We start from the raw sequence: 26,883 nt of genomic DNA on the forward strand, positions 1-26,883 counted from the left end.
ACTTAAATTGGACACAACAAAGCACAGTCACCATCTGACACAAACGATGAGATGTCTTCTTCTAAACGCACTCTGAGCTTTCTTACTTTCAAAGTAATCTCCCCCTGCAGCAAGCGACTTGGTAAAAACTGTCTGGGAAGTTGCAGAAACAATTCCCTATTTGCTCTTCCATACGTTCTCGTGCAAGCTCATTACCACTGCTTGCTCTGCTTTGTTTGGAGGAAGCAGAAGAGATGGTGTTTTTTTTTAGTTCAGATCAATAGATAAGTGAGCACTACCTCTGTCCTTTCTGTAGCTGTGTCTAAACTGCTGTGTATGCTGACAGTCACTAGCTACTTGTTCCTGAATGATCACAATAAATCTGCTGTTCTCTGAATTCTCGTGGTCATCCTAGCTTGTGATTCCTGAGCCATCACATAAGCAGTTTCATTCTGTTCCAACGCTTTTCTGGAACTTAGTTCTGCAAGCTGGCAGCTTCCTTCTCCACTGATGACAAGCCTCATTCACAGGAGCAAAGGGAGATGGAAGTGGCTTCTGTTATCAAACATTTAAACACCTTTAGTTGATGTGATACACCAAAAGTAGCCCTCTTCAGAAGTGATTATATCAGATGGTTAATGAGATGCATAGCAATATGACAGATCTGCTAGTTCCAAATTCCTGTAGTACATTCTTGCTTTCAGTCTGTGGCTGTCTTACCTCCTGAGGATATGTATCCAGTCTGAGCCTTAGCTAAACATGCTGGCAGAGACAAGCAGCTCCTCAGTTCAACTGTCAACATACATCTGCATCCTGCTGATACTTTAAGTCAGTCCAGCTGCCAATCATATAACCATTCTGCCTCTTCGGACTTTACCTCTGCATGTCGGAGGCTGCTGGCTCCACTGGCGGCTGGCCTGGCACTGGGCTGTGGATGGTCCTTCCAGGGTGTAGCCTTTGTTGCAGGAAAAGCGCACCATATCATTGTAGTTGAAGCCATCGCCTGTGGTGCGACCATAGATAGGGCTACCCGGGTGGCCGCATGTGACAGCTGAAAATGACGCACATCACCCAGGGACGAGTCAGGAGGAGGGAAGCAGAGACGATGATGGAAGATGAACGTCGGCAGAGAAAGGGTACAAACAGAAGGTAAAGAGGAGAGGAGGGACGGACAGAGAGCGAAAGAATAAAGAAGAGAAAGAAAATTCAATAACAATGATCGATAGGTGACGTACAGTGGCACCTATCAAAGGAATATCATTATCATATAATTAACCTCGGAGGACAACAGGGAAATTAGGAATCAAGACATTACCCGGATTGGGGAAGGGTATACAGCACATCTCAGTGCATCAATAGGTGAATAGGACACCGGGAATCACATTATGAAGATACTTATTGACTACTGACTGCAGAGCTTCTAAAACTGAGGGAGGAGAAAACCTTCGGACAAGGCATCAGAAGATTGATAAATTGTATATTTTTAAACAATGCAATCAAGCGATCGAGTCTCTCCAAACGCCTGTCTGTCTCATGAATACAAGAAAACAGATATTCAAGGTTTATTGAAAATGTTTCAAGTTAAAACTCAGAAGCTCTCTTCATGGGCTCTTTTAATCTTAACAGTGTCTGCAGTAAGAAACGCTAACAAACAAACCTTTTTTTTAAATGCAGCGTGACACATACTGTAAATGCACATGCTAACATCATTCCTCTTGTAGTTAACAAGGCAGTGAAAATGATTGTTTGAGCACTTACGGATACAAACTGGGAGATATCCAGACCAGACATGGTCCTGCTGGCAGATTCGTACTGAGGAGCCAATGAGCCGGAATCCAGGGTTGCACTGGTAAACCACTGTGTCTCTATAACCAAAGTTTTCCCCGATCACCTGTCCATTAACGATCTGCTCTGGAACCCCACAGTGACCGGCTGTACAAGGACAGAACAAAAAAAGAGAGAACTCTTAACATACTTCCTCAAACTTATCCATCTTTTTTAAAGACTTGGGGATGTCTATGGAAAAGTAGACTTGTCCTTGACAGGGACGGCACAAGTTTGTGGTTTATGTTATTTTATTACAATCTGTGGTCCAAAGATAGCCAGAGTGGAGGACCATATTTCGCACTAGATTCAATGCACTTTGAATGAATCACTATAAATTATCTCAATCATTCATGTGTTCCAATACTTCAGGTCAAGCTTGTTGCATTTGACAATAATAGCCTGCAGAGGCATCCACTGAACTGACGGATGGTGGTTTCGGGGTAGAAACACAATTTTGATTGTGTTATCCAGTTGAATAACTTTGCATTTTGACAGCTATATTAGGAAATGAAATGAGGAAAATGGTGATTTAAAAGGTCTTGGAATTATAATGCTGGCAAACAAAATTAGTTGGTATATTCATAAAACATATTGGATTTGGAGAGTATTTTTCAGCATCATTATCTCTGAATAACTTTTTCTATATTCATTCTGGCTCCTGCTTTACTTGTGTTGATAACTCAGCCTTTCTCATCTACAGTAGACACAGAGACGCATGTGAAACTCCTCAAAATCTGTGCAATACATTCATGCACGTAATCGTATTACTTTCAGCTACAATAAATCCCTTTCAGAGAGAAGGAATCTTGCTGAGATTTCCACTGCCACTTAAAACCTGGGAAATTGCCACTGACTGTGAGTTCTGATTTCCCTAATTCACTCCAGCACCCAGAAACTCAGCCGAGCATTTTATCATCACACTCCAGTTGAGAGCGTCCAGATTCTACGTAGATAGTGCTTGAAGTAGGACAACTATACAGAGAGGTCCTCGGATATGTTAACCCTGACAGTCATATAACGAAACAAGAGAGAGGTGCCCTTCTTTTAATGAATTGTACCAATCTGGAGCCGAGCTTGGAGTGCTGGTGCCACGGGGTTGATGAACAGACTAATGTATCTGCTAGAGAAACTGTCACATTCTGCTGCTGTGTGGGTTTGAATGCGGCTCAAGTAATTACGTATGTCTCATTTTCTTTCACAGCCGAGAGCGGTGATGAGCTGTGGTAAGCTTCGCTGTAGCATATTTTCCTGTTTATACAGTATGTATGCAGCACAGCTCAGATTCTTCTACAGCTTGCTAAGTGTCTCATAGCTTCAGTCCAGCTGTGGATCTATGTGGCTCCTCACATTAAACATTTAAGTAACACCAAATCTGCATAACTCCAAGGTTTTAGTGTAAAGCACCATGCTCCCATCAGCTGTAGGGAGTTACCTTAAGGGATGTTTCCCAACACTTCTTAGCTTATGCTGCCAACTATGTTAAAAAAACAGTCTGATGTGTGTCAGCCTAAAGGACATTTAAATTGCAACAAGTATCAGCATGAGCCCAAAACCAGATGACAAGAAACTGCACATCTTTCTTTTTGTTTACAGATTTTGCCCACACACACTCTGTTCAACCATCTGTTTCTTCTGTGGGCACACTGATCCAACCAAAACAGCTCATATTGTGTCCAGACAGATCGCCAGCAGTGTTTGACCCATATCAAGGGTATCGTCTGTTAAGTTAAAAAGATAATTTATACCATGCTTACCCAGGCAGTTAGTCTCCATCCCACTCCAGAGGCCGGACAGAAGACACTCTCTAACCGTAGATCCACTTAAAACGTAGCCAGGGTTACAGCTGAAAATGGCTGATGCTCCAAACGTTGTTTGAGTCCCAATTTTTTTCCCATTAGGAGGTGTGGGCTGATCGCCACAGGAAATGACTGCAACAAGATACAGAGGACAGTGAACAGAAGAAGGAGGTGAAGGAGGTAGGTAAGGAAAAAAAAAGACAGCAGGAGAGTGAGTGAGGGAGCAAGAGAGAAAGAAAGAGACAGAAGTTGGCTTGTATTTCCAGTCAATGGGAGAGCACAGTCATTTACACCCATCTTACTGACCTTAATGGGATAAAAGAGTGACCTGTACTATTTCATGGGGAGGGTAATTATGGAGTTTGCCTTTGTACCAACATCTTTCATCATGCTGGCTCGTATCATGCGGCCTATTCAGCTTTTTTTATTTCTTAAAAAGTAGTTCCCATCACAGCATACAAAAGATTTTCCAACGATGAACAATATCTAACTGAGGCTGGGATTGGAAAACACGAGGAGTACAAAATGATTTATGCAGCTGCCGATTAAATGGGCTGTGAATAAGGTACTTTTTTTTCTTGCAAAATTAAAATCAATGAATCAAGTGTGAGGTGAGGCAGAACAGAGGTTCTTTTTTCATTCCACTGTATAAAAATGTTTAGTTCTGATTTTATGTTTTGTACAAAACCAATGAAACTTATTTACAGTGTGTCCATGAGATGGGACGATATGACACATGGGTGAAACAACTGATGTTTGATTTCACTATAACGCAATGCAACAATGTAAAAGAGTAGATTTAAGTTCTTGGAAGATTATCTTTTACTTTCTTTACATCTAAAACTGACCCGCATTTCTGGATTTGAGTCGTTCTTAAGTAATAATTTGTGGAGCTACTTACTTTTACAACGAGGCCTTTCATTCCTCCAGCTCCACACCCCATTGGCCAAGCACTGGATGTGGGCGGGGCCAACACGGTAGTATCCAGGGTTGCAAGTGAAGATTATCTTAGTTCCATATTCATAGTGCGAGCCGTTGACTATCCTCCATTTCCCGTGGTCCAGAGAGAAGGAACTGAGACTTGGGCACATAATGACTGCGCCATGGAAACAAACAAACAAAAGAGGGTTCTTTAAGGAGTGGACATTGTTAGTTTTGGATTATTCAAATGGACTCACTTCTGTTTCAATTTCTTCTCTTATTCCTTGTGTACACACTGCTAATTCAAAAACAGTAAAACAGGTGTAACTATCCAGTAGTGCAGAAGAAATACAAACAGCTGCAATAAAAATCCTCCTCATCAGTGAAAAAATAGCAATCCATGTAAAATGAAAATTCCAACTTTTCTGCAGCCTACAAATGTTTTTTCACAGCAAAGTTTTTCATGAATTGGCACTCTCTCAAATCAAAAGAGTTTCAAAACAAATTCAGTTTCCCTTTTGCTGCGAGTATAGATACAGTGGGGAATAAACACTGGTCTCAATTGTAAACATGTTGTCAATCACTCATATGTTGAGTTTCAAACTGAAAAGTTGAACTGGAGCGTATAACACCCACTCTAGTAACAGCTGAAAGTTTCCTTGCAATTGTTATTGACTGTTTCGTCTCTGTCAATTGATTACAGCCAAACAAGTCAGTGATTTTGTAATGGAACACCTAACTCTGGTTCAATGGGGACTGTGGCACATGTTTCATGACACCTTCTATTACAGTACAGGGTCATGTTTAATTAGTGTCTTTTCCATAACATTTTACGCCTGTCCTCATCTCTCAAATTCTTCTTCCCACTGTTTAGATCCCATACTCTGGCTTCTTGTGGTTACCCCATTTCTCCATCTCACTCTCTTCCCTCCTCTTCATCCCCAGGCCTTCTTCTCCTAACATCCTCTACTCACCAATGCATCGGGGTATCTTGTTGTGGTTGCTCCAGGTGCCGTCTGGCTGGCAGACTGTGGTCGTCAGCTCTTTGGAGGAGAGCCGGTAGCCGCTGTTGCAGAAGTAGGTCACCCGAGTGCCGACGGAGTAATCAGCAGCAAGCACACCTCCGTTCACTGGCGCGCTGGGCACACCGCAAGACACGGCTGCAAGCAGCAAGAGGACGATTGTCGACTCACAGGTTTATGCACAGTTCAAGACATATACAGGCAAGATTTGCAGAGAGAAGGGTGATAAGCACAGACATGGCAGGTGTACACATATTCACAGAACAGTCACATTTTTTGGGAGCAAGTGCAGAATACACAAGCAGTGCCAAGTGTTTCATTTACCAAAGCAGCTGCTTGCTACTTATTATGTTAATGTCCTTTCAAAGTGTTACAATTAGAATAAGTAAAAATGAAATGGAAATAATTACTCATCTTTGACATTGAACACCTCTGTAGAATTCTGACAGCAGACCTTAGTCTTGGTAGACACTTTGACACAACACAGCAGGAGAAGCCCAGGAGTAATTACTAACCTGAATTTGGACTTCATCCAGTTTAATTGAGCCATTCACAAAGCCCTGATATTGAGCATAGCTTAAATGGCTAACTGCAACACAGTGTTCAATTTGGCAAGTATTTTAGACTCAGTCTTTAGACATCAATACCTATCGGTTTTACTCACATTTTAGCGATGTTTTGCCCTTCACAGTTTTAGTCTACGGAAACACCAATACCCCTGACCCTCGCAATGCTGCTGCATTGTCCCTGCTGACTGGCTGGAGTAAGGAAAGTGTATTACACACATATAATAGAGGTACTATGGGTTGATCCTTACCCCAAGTCAAGAAAAATAGCAGTCACTTATGGCTATATCTTATATCTTTGACTTCAAATACAAGTGCTAAAAAGACACACATGCATGTTCATAGCACTGTATGATACAGCAAAGGGCTGTATTGCACTTTTACAATGGTCTCTAATTGTGCCTGCAGTGACAGGCACACTGGAGAGACATTCAGTTCACTTCTAACTTTATCTTTGATGATTAAGAGTTTATCAAAACTATTAAATGTCTCATTAAATATACTGTCAAACGTAACGCCTAGGATAAATTGTGGTTTTGAGACAGAGTTGTTAAAGGCAATAGTGGCAAAAAAACCCCGTCAGGGGTCAAATATTAAACTGACATCACTCTGCTAGCTGGTTTAGGCTGACATCCACCAGGGAAGAAATCATGTCTGTGAATGAGAATTTAATTGCAGATAAGTGAAAAAATGAACACTGCGCCCCTCAACTCACTCAGCCTGCTACAGGACTGCATTGATCGTATTCGGGGTGACAGATTGGACGCAGAGTGGGGAAATATCATTGATTTTGAATGTCTGATGGTCCACCACTAACGTTTTACTGCTATCTCGTCTTGTTAGCAAAAGTGCAACGTAATGTTGTTCAGAGTTTTTATTATCAGTGACGTACTTTTGGCTCATCATTGTCTTTGTCAAGGAAATAAAGATCAATGATGAACATTTATCATAACTTTCATTAATCAACACTGCTGTAACACTTACTGGAACTAAGTCACTCAGTCATTAACAGTTGGACCTGAGCTTTCTCTATTTTGACCAGTCGAAAGGGTCACTGCAAAAGTGTAACATTTCCTCATTTGTGAAACAGCTCACCTACTTACACAGTCCACATTCAGGCTATTAGTCTTCAAGCTTTAGCATGATTCATTTGTGATAAGGATGTTGGAATGCATCTGTCCTGTCAACACTTCACCAAGTCATTTTGTTACACAGTGTATATTATAGGCCCTGGGATCCATAAAACTGCTCTTAAAACCTCCTTGCTGGAGAAATCCTTGAAGATATTACATATAGGACTGGGCCCTTGAGGATGGAAGTAATCCAACACTCTGCAGAGTGGTATGACATCAAAATTAAAGTCCTCTATAAATCCTTCAGTATTTTAGAAGGTTTTTATGTAAAAAGAAAAAAGAAGAAGAAGAAGAAGCTATCTACCGACTTTGCAATTAGCTAATCAACCAAGTGACTCTGAAACTTCAGAGGCAGGTCAGATGATGTTCCAACTTTTTCATCTATCAGCTGGTTACTGCACTGAAAAAAAAAGACTTACATTTAATGACCTCTAACTATTAAAATGACTAATACAACATTTTCCAACAGTAACTCCTAACAACATATAGATGCACTCACATGACTCCCACACAGCACGGTATCCTTGCCCTACGCAGACTGAAACTGGGTTACAATGGCCTCAGAGCTCTAACACACAGAAACCTACAGCGAGTGAGTCTCCAGGTGTTTATTATCAGAGCCAAGGCAGAGGGAGAGAATGGAGCGGGGAAACCAACATCTGCAGGGCCACACTAAATGAGAGCAGTTATGCAAACGCATTCATCACAAAATGGAGCAGCGATGGTAGCTGCACACTGTGAAACATCAAAGTTAGGAATCTGCCAACATGGCCCTCAGCTATCACACTGGCCCTCATCACCCCATGAGAGAATCAATCAACATTCATTTGTGAGTACTGCTAAGTCACAATCTAACAGACAGTGATCATTAAAGCACTCAACGCTTTTCTGTACAGTAGATGGAAAGTTTTAATGTTCAACAGTCATCTTCATCAAAGTCTATAAGGTCAGTGGGCCTGAGACCTTATTCAAGATCAATGTTCTTTCTGAGATGTACGAGCATCACTGATGGATTAATATAGTGAACTTTCTCCACCTATCAAACAATATAGATTGAGGAGAATGAATGATTGAACATACTGTAATGTCATATCCCCTATCTTGCGTAGGCAGATGGACAGCATCTGTAGGAATGTATTAATTTCTTTGCAGCTATGCTTCAGTTTCTTTACAGTGCTCTGAAAAAGCTGTTTGCAATTACCAAACTGACGAAATTAATCACAGGTGGGAAGTGTTTTTAAATCATTTTGAAGTACATGACATACATATTTTGATTTCACTGCATCCTGATAAAATGCAATTGAGCACACCATCTGTTGCTGTTTGCTGCTGTGTGAGTGTCTGTACAAGTGCATGCAATCGTAAACGCACACATTTCACATGTGCGCATCAAAGAACCCAATTAGATGAGTGAGACCAAACAGCTGCAGACACTGCATGTTAATGGCAAGTTAGCCAAAGTAATTTGAAGAAGTGGAAATTGACAGAAGAAGGGAGGATTGATTTCTGTTCCCTTTCCACCTGACAGGGTCCTGGCTCTCAATCAGGCCGGATTCAGTTCAGCTGCTACGAACACAGGAATAGAGTTCGGGCTGAGACAGTCGGCTGCCTTAAGCGCCTGCCTGTCTGCCTGCTGAGCACAGGGCAGAGGCAGTGACCAGAAAACCAGGAAAGAGGCAGGCTGAAGTAGGAAATAAAAGGCTGCCAGGCCCAATGTGCTCACCTTGACAGGCGGGAACTGGCGCGTCCCAGGTGTAGTAGCCATAGGAGGTATTCTTGCACACAGCTGAGCCCTTTCCGATCAGCTTGTACCCCCTGTCGCAGGCCCAGCGCACTATGCTGTTAAGATGACCCCCTGTCTGGCTCACGACAAAGCCGTGTTGCGGGGAGTCCGGGGTACTGCAGTACATCGCTACAATAGAGGGGAAAAAAAGGGAAAGCGGGAGGGGGGCGGCAAGGGAAGGGAAGGGAGAGAAGAAATAGGAGAGAAGGTGAGAATAAAATCAAGATGAGGGAATAGAATAGAGAACAGCAGATATTAACAAGGAACGAGAGAAATAAAGCAGAGAAAAGGATGAGGCATTAAAAAAGGCCCTCTAGAGAACACTCAGGTGAACAATTTTAGTCACAGTAAGACTCCATTTTAAATGCAGGAAGATAATGAGAGAAAGGGCCTGAGGAGTGTCACATCTTTTTGGCTCTCAAGCTGCATGCACCACAGTAAAGGAAGTCCTCATAGTCACATTATCACCATTCTTCTTTGGCCGATGGGCATGCACATTTTCAGTCTCACTTAAACACATGAAATTCTGGTGATTCCTCCAGTCATTTGTTGCACTGCATGCCTTTTGTTCATATTTTGATTCATCAGGATTTAAGCACCAACAGGAAATCGGACAGGAAATCCAAGGAAGGGATTTGAGCTTTTAAAAATGCTGTCAAACATTCCTCTTAACGGGTATGACTGGAATAAAGCGGGGATTTAAGATGAAAAGACTAACACTGGAGTTGGAGTCAGTTCCTGTTCAAGTCAATCAAGTCAAGGAGGAGTTTTCTTTACAAAATTCATCACACCGTCTTGCTTCCAAAGGAACACTCTCGTGTATTAAATATAAAGGTAAGACACAACATGAAAAATAAATGTCTTTGTGCTTTTTACATTATTATTGATGCATTTCAATGGAAGAAGATTCCCTCTGCTGGTCTTGCTTAACACCACTTGCTTTATTAAAGAGCCAATTAAGAATTTAAAACCATTTTAAATTAAGGAGTGCAAAGCAGCATGGAAGCCCTCCTTTGACTTTCCCCCTGCCTCTTGGTTTTCTGCTCGTGAAAACTCCCCCTGTTGGGAGCCATTATCATTTTGGGGGAAATTCAAAGTATTATTTCAAATTAACTGATATTAAAAACTCAATGAATAATATCCTGAAACAATCACAGCACACCATGAGAGAAACCATGGGCTCACATTGTATTCACAGTATAATACGGTAGCTGTACAGAAAGTTGAATTAATACTTTCCCCTATGAAGTATAGTAAGTTGTCTTGTTCCAGGGTTTTAAAAAATGTAAGGCTGCACCCATGACTTTTAGCACTTTTCTGCCACTGAGAGAAAAAGTGTGGTCAAATTGCACTAAAAAAGAAGAATATGATTATAAACTGGATACATACTTTGATACTCACCCACATATCTGATGTGGAAGCCACGTCGGTTGGTGCCGTGGTCGGAGGACCAGCGTAGCAGGAGCTGGTGGCCTGTGGTGGTCATGCTGAAGGGTGTCTCAATGTCACCGCTGAGTGAGGCCATGCTCTGGCTGTAGATGTTGGGACCTGACACAGAGATAGACAAAGACATGGAGACACACACATACAATTTTAAAGAAAAAGATCCATGGCAAAATCTAACTTTCATGTCAGCTGATGTGAGCTGATTTGTATAAATAATGAATATACTAGTTTGATCAGCACACCAAATAACGGTTACATCTAGAGATGACATTAAATCAACCAGACATGGAAAATGGTACATTAACTCAAAACACAAGACACATAGATCAATCATTTCAGTTTCGTAGCATTTCTTTGTATTTTGCCCGCTAAGTTTTTACCCTAAACTTATGAACCCTAGATTCCAGCAGAACCTACCATCAAATATTTCCAAGATATCAAACTCTTTCTCCGTCTGGAAGAGTTCAAAGTGCAAAGTGATGTTGTAGCCCTTCTCCACATTGATCAGCCATGAGCACATCTGGAGATTGGGGTAGTTTTCAGGGAATCCTGGACTCAAGATCACCCCTGTTGAGTCGAAACGCACCTCGTGGGCTGGACATTGAACTGTGAGAAGACAAACAGGAGGTGGAGTCAGTCATGGGGGAAGCAAATAGAGGCAGAGGAGGAACATGAGAGAAAGAGAAAAATAAAGATGGGATAAAGGAAAACCCTCATTGAAGTTTGAAACAGGAAACAGGTGTAGGAGAAGGAATAGAGGAGGCATAAAAAAGAAGGTACGATGAGGGGAGGAAAAGACCATCTTCCCTGCTCTCACCTCAGTGCACTGCTGTGACAGTGGAAATTACATTGAAAGAATAACTAGTCCTGAAACAATTACATTCAGCTCGACTTATATTGCACCTAAGGGCTGAGCTGGTAAGTCTGCTGTTGTCGCCATGCTCCCCTGATATCAATCTATCAAATAATAATACTCAGTGGGTAAGACAGCTTACTTTGTATGGAAAAATGGTGTGTGTTTGTGTAATGGCTGTGTGTGTGTGTGTGTGTGTGTGTGAGTGAGTGTGTGTGTGTGTGTGTGTGTGTGTGTGTGTGTGTGTGTGTGTGTGTGTGTGTGTGTGTGTGTGTGTGTGTGTGTGTCTTTGGCTCAGATAAATGCCTTCATTTCCTGGAGGCTGGCAGGTCCAAAATAAAGACAGGTCTTTTTTTTTTTTAAGGTCTTTCTCTCTCTGACGCTAACAGAAGTTTCTCTTCTGGGCCACTAGTGAAGAAACATGACGCATCTAAAAGGTTAATGCGAACAACTGTTCCAGATAAAAAGGTCACAGGAAACAGTCAGACATAAATCCAGAAAAAAGAAGGCATTGGACAGAGTTGTAACACAAAGCAGTATGAATATTCCTGCTGTCGAGTCACTGCAGAAGCTTCACCTAAAACAGCCTTCTGCTAAAAGATAACAGGGAGACAGGATGTCAATACAAGACTGTTACCCCAAAAACAATCCGTATCTTCAAAGACACAGCACACCAAAAGACCTGTGTGGGCATTGAGGTCAAATTTGTTTGGTTGCGAAGAAAACAGAATCCATATTTATAAAAACATTTTACAGTATCGATTAGTGAGGCAACAAATCTCATCTGTAAATCTGTAAAGCATGTTAAATAATTTTGTTTATTCAGAGCAGACTTGCATGTAGATTTTTCCTGATTGGTTGCTAGTGATTTTTGCAGTTTAACATTTTTGTTTATTTCCAGACGATTTGCTCTCTGCTTTAATATCCTGCTCCATGATTGGCGGAAACAGTAAAAGATTTTTAAACACAGCTGGCCTGCTTCTTTTATGCATGAATTAGTGATTAAAAACAAAGCAACAGAGTAAATGTATTCTCAAGCTGTACGAATTTACACTTTGAGCCCATGGGAGTGATAAAAATCTGTATCTTGATTTTTTACAGGGAGTGAAAGGGAAACTGGAAGTCTTGATTCATACGCCCTGAAGAAGTTTTTTATGTTCTCTTTGCTGTGACTACTGATGTAAAAAGGTCATACTGCATGGCAGTGGGTGAGTGAAGTTAGTAGTCAAACTGTCATTTTTAGTCCTTGCAGATTTATATTTAGGTTTTCCCAAGTTTGTGATGTTTATAAACACAACACTTTTCCAAAAAGAAAATAAATGTTAATTATTTTCAGTGCCGTGGGATATATGTTTTTTTTACATTTCAGGTGAAAAACAAGGTCTCTAAAGCTACATTTCTGCATGAGAGCTTTGACTTTCACTGGTGATATGATGGAGTTTAGAAAGGGGTCTACAGTTCGTGCAGTTACATCAATTCTCAAGGGCTGCTTCGTCAGTTCTGTCGTCAGCAGGGACCTCTGCTTCCACTGATGCCACTGGAAATATTTGTCATGGAGCTGACACAAATTCAGCTGAACAGAAATGTGTGAAATATGTGAGTAATTGCTACTAACAGCTGTTAATTTCAATCATATCTCAATGAAACATAAGCACTCTTGAGTCATCAACCTCAATAATAATAATATATATATTTTTTATAAACATATATATCTTGGTATACATATAAATATATATTTTTATACATACACATATGTATATATGTGTGCTGTATATATATATATATAGAGAGAGATCTTTATCACTTCCCAGCAGAAATTTCACAATGGACAGCTTTAAGATAAATACATGACTCACTTGACATTATTTGATGATTTGAGTTATGAGTCAGATATTGAAATAATTGAACCCTCAATACTTTAAAAAGCTAACGTTACTTGGCAACAAACAAGTATTTTTAATGAGCAGAGTTGTTGTTTAAAAGTGCTTTTCTGCAATTTTAGGTACAGGGATTAAAAAGACAGACTATAAGAGGCTTAAGAGACTTTCATTAGTCTCAATAGTATTACATTTCAAGACAGGCTACTTTTGTATCATGATCTTGATATGAATTAGAGGAAGCTACCCTGAAAGCCGACTGGGCTAAAGTGTTTTCATAAGGGGTTTGGTTTTACTACAACTGCAGACAAAGTTTGAAATAAAATTAAACTATTATTATTTACGTTCAGCCAGCAAATAGAACTTTTGTTTCTACAGGAATATACAATATATGTATAGAAGTGTCGGTATGTATTTCATAGAAAACAGCATTCAACAGCCACATAATCCAATAACCAACCATCATCGGCCAGGGAGTTATCGGTATATGAATGCCACCTTGGTTGTTAAAGCTTGCTCACACTGAGAGATCCATGTTGTAATTCCTTGAGCAAACCATCTATTTATCTACCTGCTCCACATACCCACTGTGCAATAATGTGGCAACACATATAACAGACCACAGAGACGGCATACAATAAAGTTTATATAAGTGCAGAGAAGATGACGTTAGTGCAGAAATGGTTTTTCATTAGGTTTTCTGACAGACACATAAAAATCAATGGGAATGTGAAGATCGGGTTGACAACACTTAATGGCTTTGACTCAACCTCAGTGTGGCAGATGGTTTGCCAAGCACACAGAGCAGTCAACTCAATTGTTGCTCTCTCCCTGATCAAAGCTGCTGCATAACCTTCCTCACAGGCGTTCATAAAGACAGAGCCTGGAGAAACATCTTTACAAAAACTGGTATTGAAGGGTGAAATTCCATATCCAGGCAAGGACATTTGAGTGTTATCTTATAAGCATAAAATGACAATTAGCAGAAAAGTTGATAGCAAACAAAAGCAGAATTAGGGGGAAACCCAGAAGGAATCTTATCCCTGTCCTGTCGGCAAGCTGCAGACAGAAAATGGCCTCTTTATAAGCTAACTGTAGCAGTTTCTTGGATGTGAGTAGCAGGTCAGCTCAAATTAAGTTCAACTCTACATGTCCCAAGGAGAGCAATTAGTCTCTCGCTTGTGGTGGCACAAGGATATAACATATCCAACACAAGAAAATGTAATAAATTCTTGAGAACAATAATGAGGTGATCCAGGAAAATGTCAAACAACAAATTATTAACCAAGACGTCCTGAAATAGTTCTTAAAATGCCAATTTAACGCTCAAGGCAGAATTTGAGATACTATTTAATGAATATATGATACCTTATTTTCTAACAAGTTGTGATATACGCTTAAATTCTACTATTACACTACTTATTGAACAGTGCAGTAATAGGTTTTGTGGCTCACATCATTTGCAAGTGGATTTAACAAGTGTAACCTTTTTAAAACACCTATACTCTTAATTTACAATAGACTACAAGCTCACTTATCCATATTGTATAAAATGACAAGAGAGATGCATTTTCTATTACATACTTTCTGAAGTGTGGTAGGTAAAAGACATCTAATGTCCCAGTATACTACTTTTTCATTACACAAGAAATCATCTGAAAACAGTGTTGAGTTCCTCTAGACATACACTGCCTATCTGGATTTGGCAGCTTAATTTAGTCCCTCAAATTAAAGCCTGTGAAATCATTTCAAGTACAATATGTGACTTGTGGATGATAGGGGGTAGTTGGTTTTGGCAGGGCTCAGTCTAATACACGAGAAGGTGAGCTGGCAGGACCAGCAGAAAGAGATGGCTTGAAAAATGTGCTCTCCTCTGAATGACTGCCCTCACTTGGCACAGAATGAAACAGATACAATTATTTCAACTACTCCTTTTGTTGCTCATCTGCTACCTTGGTCACTTTCAAAGACTGAATTATCACGTTATAACTTTTTATAACCCAGGGTTAAAATGATTGTACATCTGTTTGCCGGACAGATATGTTGCAGGTATACAATGGAGCTTTTCTCCTCTGTATTTCCTCTTACTCTTTACCCAGCTCTGTGGGTAATGTGCTAATAAAACACTGCATGCCTTCATATCTCGTGTGCTTCAATAAATTATTCATTTTGAAAAATAGCAGACAGGCCCGGTGCAGCAAAAGCAAAGGTTGGCCTTGTGGTTTTTAAACTTCTAAACACGCACCTAAAGTTGATTGATGAAAATTTGATCTGACTTTGGTCTCTCTTGACATTTGTGCAACAATAGAGCTTTTTCACAGGCAGCATTGTATGTAGTCTTTATAAATTAGGTATAAGAATATTAGCAGCTCCAGATCCTGGATCACTGGTCTGGTCACCTCACTGAATCTTTCCCATCACTTTTTGTTTCTTTACTTTTTGCAATCTCCATAGCTGTGACAAAACCAGCCAAATTCTTACTTGTAAGAGCAAAACAATGTCAGCCGCTAAAACGCTACAGGGGAAGAACAAAGATATCAAGTCAGACATGAAATAATAAAAACCAGGGGTAAGCAAATAGGTTCCAAATCACTAGCCCTGTCCTGAGATGCTTTATGAGTGCAGGCTTGGGATTTGCAGAGTATCTGTCATGCCATGATCACACGTCCGATACGATTACTCATAGTTTCTAGACATGAAAAGACAGAAATGCTCATCAACTCAAGACTTGTAGACAATAGACTTCAGGGCACTTCAAAAGATGCTTATCTGCTGGGAATAGAAGGTTTCGGAGTGCTCTGATGTCTGCAGCAGAGATGTATTGGCACGACAGGCAGGCTGATGGCATTTGTTTTTGGTCTAAACAAAATCTCTGATGCGAGCAACACAGGCATTTCTTTTCCTTTGCTTTTTGTTTGAAAATCCGTCTTCTGAAAGAACATGGGTTCGCAGACATTTTACATCAATCGAACCAACAGGGCAATTCAAGCAGACATTAAGGAGTAAAATAAGCTCCTATTCCTTTCTACACCTGGCCTTCATCCACCTTGCTACATGACAAAAAAGCTGTCAATGAAACCTGCTGATCTGTAATCTGTTTCACACTGATCCTTCACAGTCATGTGTTGGCTCTAGTAGAGCAGATGTCTATGATCATGGGTCAGTAATGGTGTTACTTCGTGACACTGGATAAATCAAAACAGAGATGCTGTTAGCCTCCAAGAGCCCGCTAGAAGGGGCCCTGCTGCCTGTCTGTTAAATGATGCATCAACAGTGAGGGCTGTTGACTACAGCCAACCTTGGCAGAGTGACATCCAGCACAGAGATAAAGGCTCACATAACGACACTGAAAACATCGGTCAGTGGATGTGTGCTAATAAATATATGAACTCACATTTACTAGAATATCCATAGGGTCTCATAAAATCAATAAAACATGCCCAAAGACTCAAACTGAAACACTGAATACAACTAACCTTGACAGACTGGTGGGGGTCCATCCATCTGAAGCCTCTCTCCAAGCCGACAGGTCAGGATCTCACTGCCCACCAAGGTGAAGCCTGGCAGGCACGAGTACCGGATGATGTCCCCTGTTGGATCATTTAAATCCAGAATCACACACACACACACAAGAAAATAGTGGACATGAAAAACATATACATCATTTATCCACCCACCAAAGCAAAAACACACACACAAACACGCTCAAACGTACACAAAAAGCCCCACAGGGCCGTGAGTAAAAGCCTTCTCAGTAGCAGCACTTGAAACAGTAATCAACAACACATTTCTTAATGAAGATTGACATCCCCTTAGCTAGCGCTTGTACCAAAGGCACTTCATTACATTACAGATGTGTAAACTTGCTCACTCATGCTGCACACACACACACACACACACACACACACACACACACACACACACACACACACACACACACACACACACACACACACACACACACACACTTATATAAAATAAATTAAACTCAGAATAAAATACACAGAATAAAGCAGCCACTAGTCACATTATTTCCACTTCTGAACACTGAAATTACAACAGCTCATACCTAGAGCTAATTAGCTCTGCTCTTTCATTTATATTTTATTGTAAGGAGCTTGAAAAGATATAACAACTCAAAAAGAAGGCAATAATACATATAACAAGGTAGAGCACAGAGCAAGAAAGTAAGTAGAAGAGAAAAATAAACAGCACATGGCAGACGGAAGGAGACACTGAAGGTTGCGAAAAACATCTTTCAAGTGGCAGAGTGATGAAAAAAATGTGCTTGTTTAAACGTATGTATGCTACCAACAAAGCTGCTTCAAATTGTGAAATGGACAGATGGAGAAATAAAATTCCAAATCAACCCAAACATGAAACCAAATGGAATGAATGAAGGATTTAATTTAAAATGAAATTAATTCTTCAATAAAAGGCTTAGCCATTTGATATGTCTAGTCCTATCTCTTTCATTTAACCAAGCCAATATCTGAATGTCTCATGCAATTTTTTCTTTAATAAACATTGTCCCTAGCCAGTTAACAAGCAAAAGAAAAGAAGACAAACCTATTTCAAACTCGTCATCATCAGTTAGGATAGTGGCATTGGCGACAGGAGGAGGTGGCTGACATGTTCTCAGCTGGTATGCTGTTGGAGAGAAGAAGAGCGTTGGAATCTGCTTCAGTCTCAGTTACACAGGTTAGGTTAGACAGACAGTGAGAGAGGTTGTGTGTACATTACTTATTACTCTCTCTGTCAAAAACTGCCGTCCATCACTTTTCTTGACCATTAAAAACCAGTCACTAATTCAGTTGATATTGAGAACATTTTATTGTTAATCTAAGGGGTGTTTCAGTAGTGGAGATGAAATATAGGCATTCATCATTCATCAATCATCATTCATCACTACACAGCACTGGAAGCAATACCAGGAAGCAAAATGAGAGAGGCCGAATAATGACTCATTGGAAAAGGAAAAATTGAAGGCTTTAAATATATAGAAACTCATGCACAATGGTGCTTTGTTCTTTTGTGATCTTTATTACTGCAGCAGGGTTCGAGCAACGAGGAGAACCGAAGATCAAATGAATGGGGTCATTACAGCAGAGCAAGGTCTTTACTTAGCTGAAATCAAAGTGGAAGTTACCGTAATAACGGAGCACAAAGAAGCCGCTGGTGCTGAAGTCGCTGTGAAATTTGATGAGGACCTGATTGGCGGTGGTAGACACGCCCTCCTGCAAGGAGCTGCCACTGAACTGACCAATTTGAGGAGAGGCCTGGTCGGGTCCATCCCTGATACAGACACAGAGAGGTGAGAGATGGAAGAGGTAAGGAGGTGAGGGGGTGGAAGGAAGGGGAGGGGAGCACATTTTTCATGTATAAACACCAGTTATAACTTCCTGGGATCAAAGAGCACAACTAGTTTTCCCCAAAGCAGTTATGTGTACCCTGGAGTCATTCTCGTGATCTGAGGAAAAATTTCACATGCATAAAAAGTAGAAGTTGAGTATACTTTCTCCCACTCCTGCCATGTTACGGGGATTTAGTTTTTTTGGGGGGGGAAACTGAATAAGCGGTACAGCAAAATCCACAGCAGCTCATGAAGCATCCTTCTTTCTAGTGAAATATTCTATTAAATGAATTCAACATTTAACATAAGTACATGTGTGAACATAATGAGGAAGATCGTTGGAAGAACAAATACCTAAAAGAGAAAAAGATGCTTTTTCCAAAACGTAAAGCCCTTAACATGAAAGGACGTACAGAGAACTATAATCCTGGGACCTGTGTGATCTTCACTCTTATTGGAGAGAGTAGGCTGATATCTGTGTTGAATGAAAGGTCTTAGGGATGGACCCACATTACTGTACTCTGCTGTTTATCTCCAGTTCAGTGACATGTCTTAACATCTCCCCAAGCTCAAATAAATCAAACTTAAACACAATCAAAATATGCTGATGTGACAACAGAGGCCTGTTTTGAGTCAGGGAAAATGACTACTAACAGACACCTGCAAATAAAAAACACAAGGATAAGAGGCAAGGGCAGTTAACGGTCACTGTTAGTGTTTGGCATGAGTCCAGTGGTGGAGCAGATTCACCCTGAGTAGATGGAGGCCTTGAATGTTGTCAGCTTGACGCATCTCTTGGACAGCATCCATCTTTAGCAGTTTTGGCAGGACGCTGCCCCGAAGTGAGAGAGTTTAAGTATCTATGGGCTTTGTTTCCGAATGAGTGGACAATGTGGAGTGAAAGCGACAAGTGAAAGAGTACCAAAATGTCATGTTAAATATGAAGCCTAGCCTGAAGGTGAAGTTCTCAAATTGCGTCTAAAGAGCTGAAATGAGCCGTCTGTGCAGGTCACAGTTGAAGAGTGAGGAGCCGGTTATTTGGGAGGAGCTTGAGTAGACCTTCTGTTCTGCTCACTGAATGGAATGGACTGATGTATATGGATGTGTGGGCCAGTATGGCAATACATATTCTGTGTAATGACTTGTGAAGGACCAAGTCATCAAGGGTTTGCAGTAAAATTGAAAAATAAAAAAACTTTCTTTATGCTCCTTGAAGTAGAAATAATCCGCAGACCTTTGTGAATCTTAATTATCTTGTCTCCTTGGAAAATGAAAAGCCCTCTTTAAAGTCCAAGCAATGAAATTGGCTTCTTTTAGCTGAATTCTTCTTTTGTTTGTTAGTTCTCCTTGTTTTTTTTTTTTCTTGGGGGGGGAATTGTTTTGTTGACTAGTGTGTGGCCATGTGAAATGCACCGAAGAAGAAGAAGAAAGAGAAGAAGAAATAGAAATAGAAGAAGAAGAAGAAGAAGAAGAAGAAGAAGAAGAAGAAGAAGAAGAAGAAGAAGAAGAAGAAGAAGAAGAAGAAGAAGAAGAAGAAGAAGAAGAAGAAGAAGAAGAAGAAGAAGAAGAAGAAGAAGAAGACTTGTGAATTGCAATATTAAATGCATATGAAATAATATGTCTTCATTTTGCTGTAATTTGTAATCTGGTGTTGTCATACTGTGTATGTATGTCTCTCATAAACTGTTATAAAAACTGATTTAAAACTTCCACTGAGAACGTTTCCCCACACCCTTCACTCGAGGATGAGGGTGGTGTTGTAATTAAAGACATTTTTGCAGGGAAGCTATTTAAGATACAAAACATGTTGACCACACAGACAGCAAAAGCAACACTGCTAATGAGGGTGAGAAAGAACTTTAAAACTCTTGTAAGAATATTGTTGTGATCCATGTCTGAAATAAGTAGCCTGAATAAGTTGGATAAAAATTTTTGGGTGAAGCATGTGGATACAAACTAAATGCTTCTTTTCTCTGAGGATATAAAGAAAGATTAATTTGAGAAGACAGTACTGTTCTATTATATATACAAATGCTCTTTTTGTGCAAGGGAAAAAATATTTCATTACCACACTTTCAGGTAGCTCCAGGGCAATTCATCTGAATGATGTACACTAAATGCTTTTTTTTGTATGTGTGTACCTTTAATATCTTATATATTAAAAAGTGTCTTACTGCAATCTAATGATCAGCAAAATAGGAGACGCCAGTCAGGCAGGGAAATGAAATGTCATCTGGGGAGGGATTTTTTTATGCGCTAGTTCATTGAAAACAGTAGTGCTCGGATCCCCCCCTCCTCCCTAACTAAGAGTGGTAGCCCCAGATGCTGGGAGGTATTTCCCTCTGCTTTCACCCATGAGGACAGCTTCCTGACCGCCTGAGGGCTTTCTATACTTCAGAGAGGCTACAGAAAGGTAGCAGAGGCAGACAGAGAGACAGCTGCTCCAATGATAACAAGCAGCTGGTAAGAAGTAGTTACCGCTGTACAGTTCTCGTTAAGAGTTTAAGTTTCTGCTTACTATCAAACATCCATCCCACAGCTAATGTTTTCATCCTTTTAAACATCTCCTTGTTTGAATGTAACACTCACTGGAGAGCTGGAGTTAAACATCTACCATAAGTTTAGTGAGAAGGAGAAGAGGAACACTTTGTGACTCACTTCACTACGGTCCCTTTTATTTCATCGTGAGCCACAATCTTTCTTTGTTTTAGCTAGCGGCTGGGAGGAAAGTTGTCAGGGAAAGAAAAATGAATCCACAAATGTCCAGACAAAGGTCAACACATTTGGATAGCTGTTGGCTCTTCTGATACAGGTGTCATCTCAAAAGCTGTGAACAAAACTTGTGCAACTGACCCACGGCGTAAAAGTTTCTTTCAACTGTCTCATCATCATGAGCAGTTTTTAAGTTTGCCTTGGCAGTGAGTGGAGGGAACACTTAAAGTACAGAAGGTTATACTCAAAACTTAAACTCTGCAGTATTTTCTTTTGAGTAAAAACAGAAAACATGAGTCTTTAAAACGTTTGGAAGTGAATTAATATATTTATACATTTTATAGCAGCCTGCATTGCTTAGCAGTTTTTGTATAAAGTCAATTGAACTCTATGCAGCAGCTCTGTCTTTGATGTGTGCCAAGAGTGGATAGTTGATGAACCATGTCACTGAGAAAGAAAGGTCCACTTACCACACAGTGATGTAGTCATAGATTGGCTCTGTATTGATAACAGAGAAGTTGATGTAGATGCCGTACCCAGGAGGCACTCTGACTGTCCACATGCAGTCCTGAAAGTGTGGATACTCGGCTGGGTGTCCAGGAGAGTAAATTGTGCCGTTCATGGATGTTACATTCCCTCCACAGAGAGCTAGAGGGGGGAAAGAAACGTCAGAGAGGCTGGTTAAAAATAGAAGGCAGTTTTTTATCAATCTAAAGTCATAAAACTTGCTTTTACGGTTGTATCACCACTAACCGTTGATAAAACAAACCATAACTCGTGTTATTGGGTTATCATCGAGATGCTAAGGAGGTGGGGGGGCTGGATGCACCTGTTAGATACGACTGCAGGGGATGGATGCTGGTTATTGTGAACACTGAGTTGTTCAGACACTTAAACTCCCCCGTCATACCCCATCAGAGGGAATGTGTTAAAATTTGACTTTGAACTTGGAGTCAAAGCCAAAGCAGTGCCCTGGGGATCAAAACAGGGGTATAAACTCAACAGGGACAACACTCCATCAACGGAACAAAACAAAACTAGTTCCCACTTTCTCAGTGAAGTTTCACACTCTGTAGTGGACTTCAAGCATATGCTGCTTCACTTAACTGATGGTAGGAAAGATGTACTGTATAAAACCTGAGAAGCATCTGAAGAGTCTAAATGAAATTCAGAGACAGCTGTAATCAGCTTTGCAATGAATACTTGCAAAAAAAGCTCCATATGTCTTTATAATGCGATGCATCAGTTTCTAGTTCTGTAAAGTGGTGCAATATCAGTGGCAAAAGGGACCAAGAAGCCTTATTGTGCAAAAATAAATGATAGTGCAACATGCAAACTAAAGCATCTATACTCTTCCATTCCAAATAACTTCAAAGACCTTATTTTTAGTGGGTAATGTTGATGGAAAATCATCATCATTTACTTCAGTCAGTTTCTAAAAAGTAGCACACATTCCATTTCAAGGATCTAAAATATCGGATTTGTTGATGCAGGAAACATTTAGATCTTGGTGGTGCTTCTTTTGGCTGCCGTTTTTTTCTGTACAAGAACGCTGACACTCAAACATGTTGTGTTTGCAACAGGCACAAGTCAGTCACCTTCACAGCGAGGAATAGGGTGATTCCAGTTCCTGCTGACTCCGTGCAGACATGTGAGAGAAGCCTCTCCGAGCAGAGTGTAACCTGGAAGGCACTCAAAGGAAATTGTCATCCCCACGCTGTATTCCTGACCAATCACTATGCCATTACGAAACGGACGAGGGTCTGGGCACCTCTGCAGCTCATATGCTGGAGAAAAACACATCATGCAATAGAGAGAGAAAAAACAGTGAAGACACAACAGGGTCATTTCATAAAACACTGTCTCTAGTTTTTATGAGGCCTGTCTGATTAGAAACATTTCTCTCTCCCATAGTTTTAAAGCTCTTTCTTCACTTTGATAAACTGAAAGCTTTGAGTGAAGAAACATTTTCTCTCTTCAAGAAACACTGGACATATTTAATGTTTTATTTAAAGCCTTAACCTCAAAGTATTGAAATCTTTAAAACCTTTTTTTTCTACATTGGTTTAAAAACATCAAACACACAACAGACATGAACAACACTGGTATGAATCAAGAATATGTGCTTGTGAATGACTCAGCGGAGGTCTGTATTGATTTTATTTTCCTAGATCTTTAACCTTTAGTAATCTTACTACCTCAGTAAACGTGTCTGCTTTAGGGGACTAATCTTTGTTCATGGGCTGAATATAACCTTCTGCTTTCTGAACTCTTGCTTTAATTGAACTATATTGTTTGAAACACTTTTAGCCCCTCACCCTGGTAGATGATGTTGAAACCCGGCTTGTTCTGGGAGTAGTCGCTATGAAAGAAGAGAGTTGTCTCATGGGTGGTGCTAAAGAGGGAGTTGGGCACCACTGGGCCACTGAACCGATCAATCACCGTTCCCATCTCCAGGCTCCCACTGCGAACCTCCAGATAGTCATGAACCGGCTCTGTGGAGAAGTTCAGAAACTGCATATGGATTCCTAAAATGCAAGGAGAAAAAGGGTTAATGTAGGAGATACTCTGAAGATATCAAACAAAAGGCAAAGTGAGAGAATATCTCTGCTTCTTCAAATAATGTGTTGGAAGTCATTTTTAAATTGAGAGTTAAAAGCAAACATAAAATATATAACGTCAAGTTCAAAGAAGAGCCAGCCAAGGCTCTTCTTTGAACTTGACGTTATACAGCAGAGAGAAGAAAGTGGAATGATGCAGATTAAAGTAGCTGAGTAGAAAACAGAGCTAACAGAACAATAAAAGAAGAGTGAGAGAAAGAGAGCAGAAAGGTTGGACAAAGGGGGGCTGACAGACCAAAGCCAATAGGGAGTTGAACTCTCCAGCTGCAGTCCAGGCTGCTCTGGTAATTCCCTGGGAAGCCGGGGCTGAGGATGACGCCGCTGAAGTCTGTCATGGAGCCGCCACACTGAGCTGTAGGAGACCAACCAAGGAGAAAGAACATGTCACTTCACCACACAGCGGCTCAATGGGAAAACAAAGAAAAACAATGGCCAGAGGCTGAATATGAAGAGAGGGCAAAGAGCTGTCTCTTTGTGTATTTGTGGAGTTCAGTAAATGCATAATTGTTTTGTGTGAGTATGAAAAGCAGTAAGAGCAGCCGTGCTGTTTATGCCACGTGTGCTCTTAAGTATGTTTTTGTGCTCATGTGTTTAAATGCACACTGTGGGAGAGGGGCGGTTTTGTGGGCGAGAGAAAATGAAGTGCTGTGAGTGGGCTTTATGTGCTTAGGATTGGGGGAGAGGAGAGGTGGGGGATGCGAGGTTCTTATGTCACTGCGTTTGAGCATGTCTGTGACATGTGCATATATGCCTCTGCTTGACTGTGTGGATTATACTCCATAAGGGCATTTGTGAGGAGATAACAGCCCCCTGGCACTTCCCTCGTTTTGTGATGCTTTAAATTCAAATTAATGAGGAAGTCAATATTTAGTACAGCACCACAGTTTTGTTCGGCAGTGGCTGTGACTGCCTAACCCTCCGCCTCGACACACCACCTCTATTCTTTCACTGTGTGTTAGAGAACATTTCAGCTTGTTGGGAGGGTTAAATTAATCTCCTAGTCTTACATTAACATCCAGGTGTAATGCAATTACAACAACAACAACAGTACTGCTTGTATCTATCTTCTTTTTCTCCACTTCAGCTCCAGCAGGTCTATTAATGAGTCAAATGGTTGGAATCATGAAGGGAATTGCTGCCATTTCTTTGGGACTACCAACTAATGCCGGATAGAGACAGAAAATACTCTGGTTTAATCGTGCAGCTGGTTGGGGAAACCTGCTCGCCCTGTGTTATGAAATGAAAGAGAAGTGGAGAGGAGAGGCACTTGTGAGGATGTTATACAGTTTGTACAGGGGCACGCAGTCACTTTGATGTGAGTTTATCAGCAACAAAGTGAGTACCGATCGTGGGGTGTCGGGGTGAGCGTGTGTTCTATAAACGAGTGAAGAGTCGAGCTAACGAGCTAACACGTGCATCTGTGGACGAGCCTGTCAACAGTAAAGCTGGGATTTATGCCTGCAGTGAACTGTGAAAGCCACAGGGAAACAGAATTTACATGAAGAGCGCCTAAGTGCGTGCTTGCATTTGCAGGCTTGTATCTTTTTGTGTGACCTTACGCAGATTAAAGTTGTCTTCCTATTGATGTGTGTTGTACTGCTGCATGCTTGCATACGTGTGTGTAATTGAGGGCCACAAAACAGTGAGGTGTGTAAAAACAGAATGCTTCCTTCTGGCATTTATCACTGTGACAATCAGCATCAGAAAGAGTTTAAAGAGAGATAGGCTATTATCAGGAGTATCAAAAATCAAACAACACACCTAGATGATACAACGCATTATTGATTCTTTAAACTGTAAGGGGATGTAAAAAATTACCCAATTCCCACCCCAAAGCGCTCCTCCTCACCCCTCATCTCCTCCTGGATCTTACAATGAAATTAATGCTTTTATTGATACAATAACAAGTCCTCTGTGAGACCACCAGTCTATTGTGAGGATAAAAAACTGAGGGGGAAGAAAAGATAAATAAGAAAAAGTAAACGGAATAAAGCAACAGGCCAGTGACAAAATACAAAGACAGACTGTGTCTGATGCAAGAAATATGGTTTTGTTGTCTTCAGTCACCTCAATAAACACCTTATTGAAATCTTGTATGCTGGCAATGTCAAACTTTATAAAATAATACATTACCTAAACACAGAGGCACGGGGTAATTCCACCTTCTGACGGGCCCAGGCATGCAGGTAATATATGCATTACCCTGTTCAAGGAAACAAAGACAATACATTCACCACCTCCAAAATGCTGTGCAATAAAGAAGGGAATAAAGAGAGAGATCAAATTGTCAGGTGCTCACAGACTATTTGATCTCTGTTGGTGGATCTGTGGAATTAGTTCACAGTTGGATTTTTAGCTCCTCGGGATCTTCTTCTCAAGGTCTTGTGTGTAAATAATTGATGGTATAAAGTGTAGAGGAGAGACCTCTTGCTGCTAGTTGGGCAGCGGGTGCACCACCTGGGGTCTGACTATAGAGAGATGTGTACCGGGCCGAGAGAGCAAGGAAAGACAAATATCCAGCCAAGTTTTTTTTTCCACACCCAACAACGATGGATATTGCCAGTCCATCCAAACTACAACATCTCAAGAATGTTCTGCTGCTGATATGCTTGCATAACACAAATAGGTACAATCTATAACCGGTACGTACACCTAACCAAAACCCAAATCTATAAAAGCATGGTGCATATGCAGAGTTGTATTTCACACACACACACACACACACACACACACACACACACACACACACACACACACACACACACACACACACACACACACACACACACACACACACACACACACACACACACATACACACACACACTGAGCTGAACTCAAAAGACTGAGCCATATCTGTGCTTTTGTTTCTACAATAGCCTCCAGTCTATTCCTGGTGTTCAGACACTCAGCCTGAAGATTTCTGTAAGAAGTTGCTGTTTGGTCCAGAGAGGATGTGGAGAGAAGAGAATGCCCAAACCGGGAAGAAAAATC

At 40.8% G+C, this 26,883-nt stretch overlaps 1 protein-coding gene across 1 annotated transcript in view; it reads right to left on the reverse strand.

Annotated features, from left to right (window-relative positions):
- Positions 1–26,883, reverse strand: part of LOC117823316 (CUB and sushi domain-containing protein 3-like) — a 161,969-nt gene that overhangs the window by 50,510 nt on the left and 84,576 nt on the right. The window contains exons 36-51 of the mRNA XM_034698464.1: positions 26,023–26,092; positions 24,125–24,241; positions 23,587–23,796; positions 22,867–23,055; positions 21,739–21,916; positions 18,353–18,498; positions 17,773–17,853; positions 16,680–16,793; positions 10,891–11,079; positions 10,429–10,575; positions 8,968–9,156; positions 5,498–5,683; positions 4,504–4,698; positions 3,561–3,734; positions 1,738–1,911; positions 857–1,030 (exon numbers count right to left, since the gene is read on the reverse strand). Coding sequence (XP_034554355.1) covers positions 857–1,030; positions 1,738–1,911; positions 3,561–3,734; positions 4,504–4,698; positions 5,498–5,683; positions 8,968–9,156; positions 10,429–10,575; positions 10,891–11,079; positions 16,680–16,793; positions 17,773–17,853; positions 18,353–18,498; positions 21,739–21,916; positions 22,867–23,055; positions 23,587–23,796; positions 24,125–24,241; positions 26,023–26,092 — 2,533 coding nt within the window. The remainder of the gene's footprint in view (positions 1–856; positions 1,031–1,737; positions 1,912–3,560; positions 3,735–4,503; positions 4,699–5,497; positions 5,684–8,967; positions 9,157–10,428; positions 10,576–10,890; positions 11,080–16,679; positions 16,794–17,772; positions 17,854–18,352; positions 18,499–21,738; positions 21,917–22,866; positions 23,056–23,586; positions 23,797–24,124; positions 24,242–26,022; positions 26,093–26,883) is intronic.

Source organism: Notolabrus celidotus, chromosome 12 (genome assembly GCF_009762535.1).
Source record: "Notolabrus celidotus isolate fNotCel1 chromosome 12, fNotCel1.pri, whole genome shotgun sequence".
NCBI lineage: Eukaryota > Metazoa > Chordata > Actinopteri > Labriformes > Labridae > Notolabrus > Notolabrus celidotus.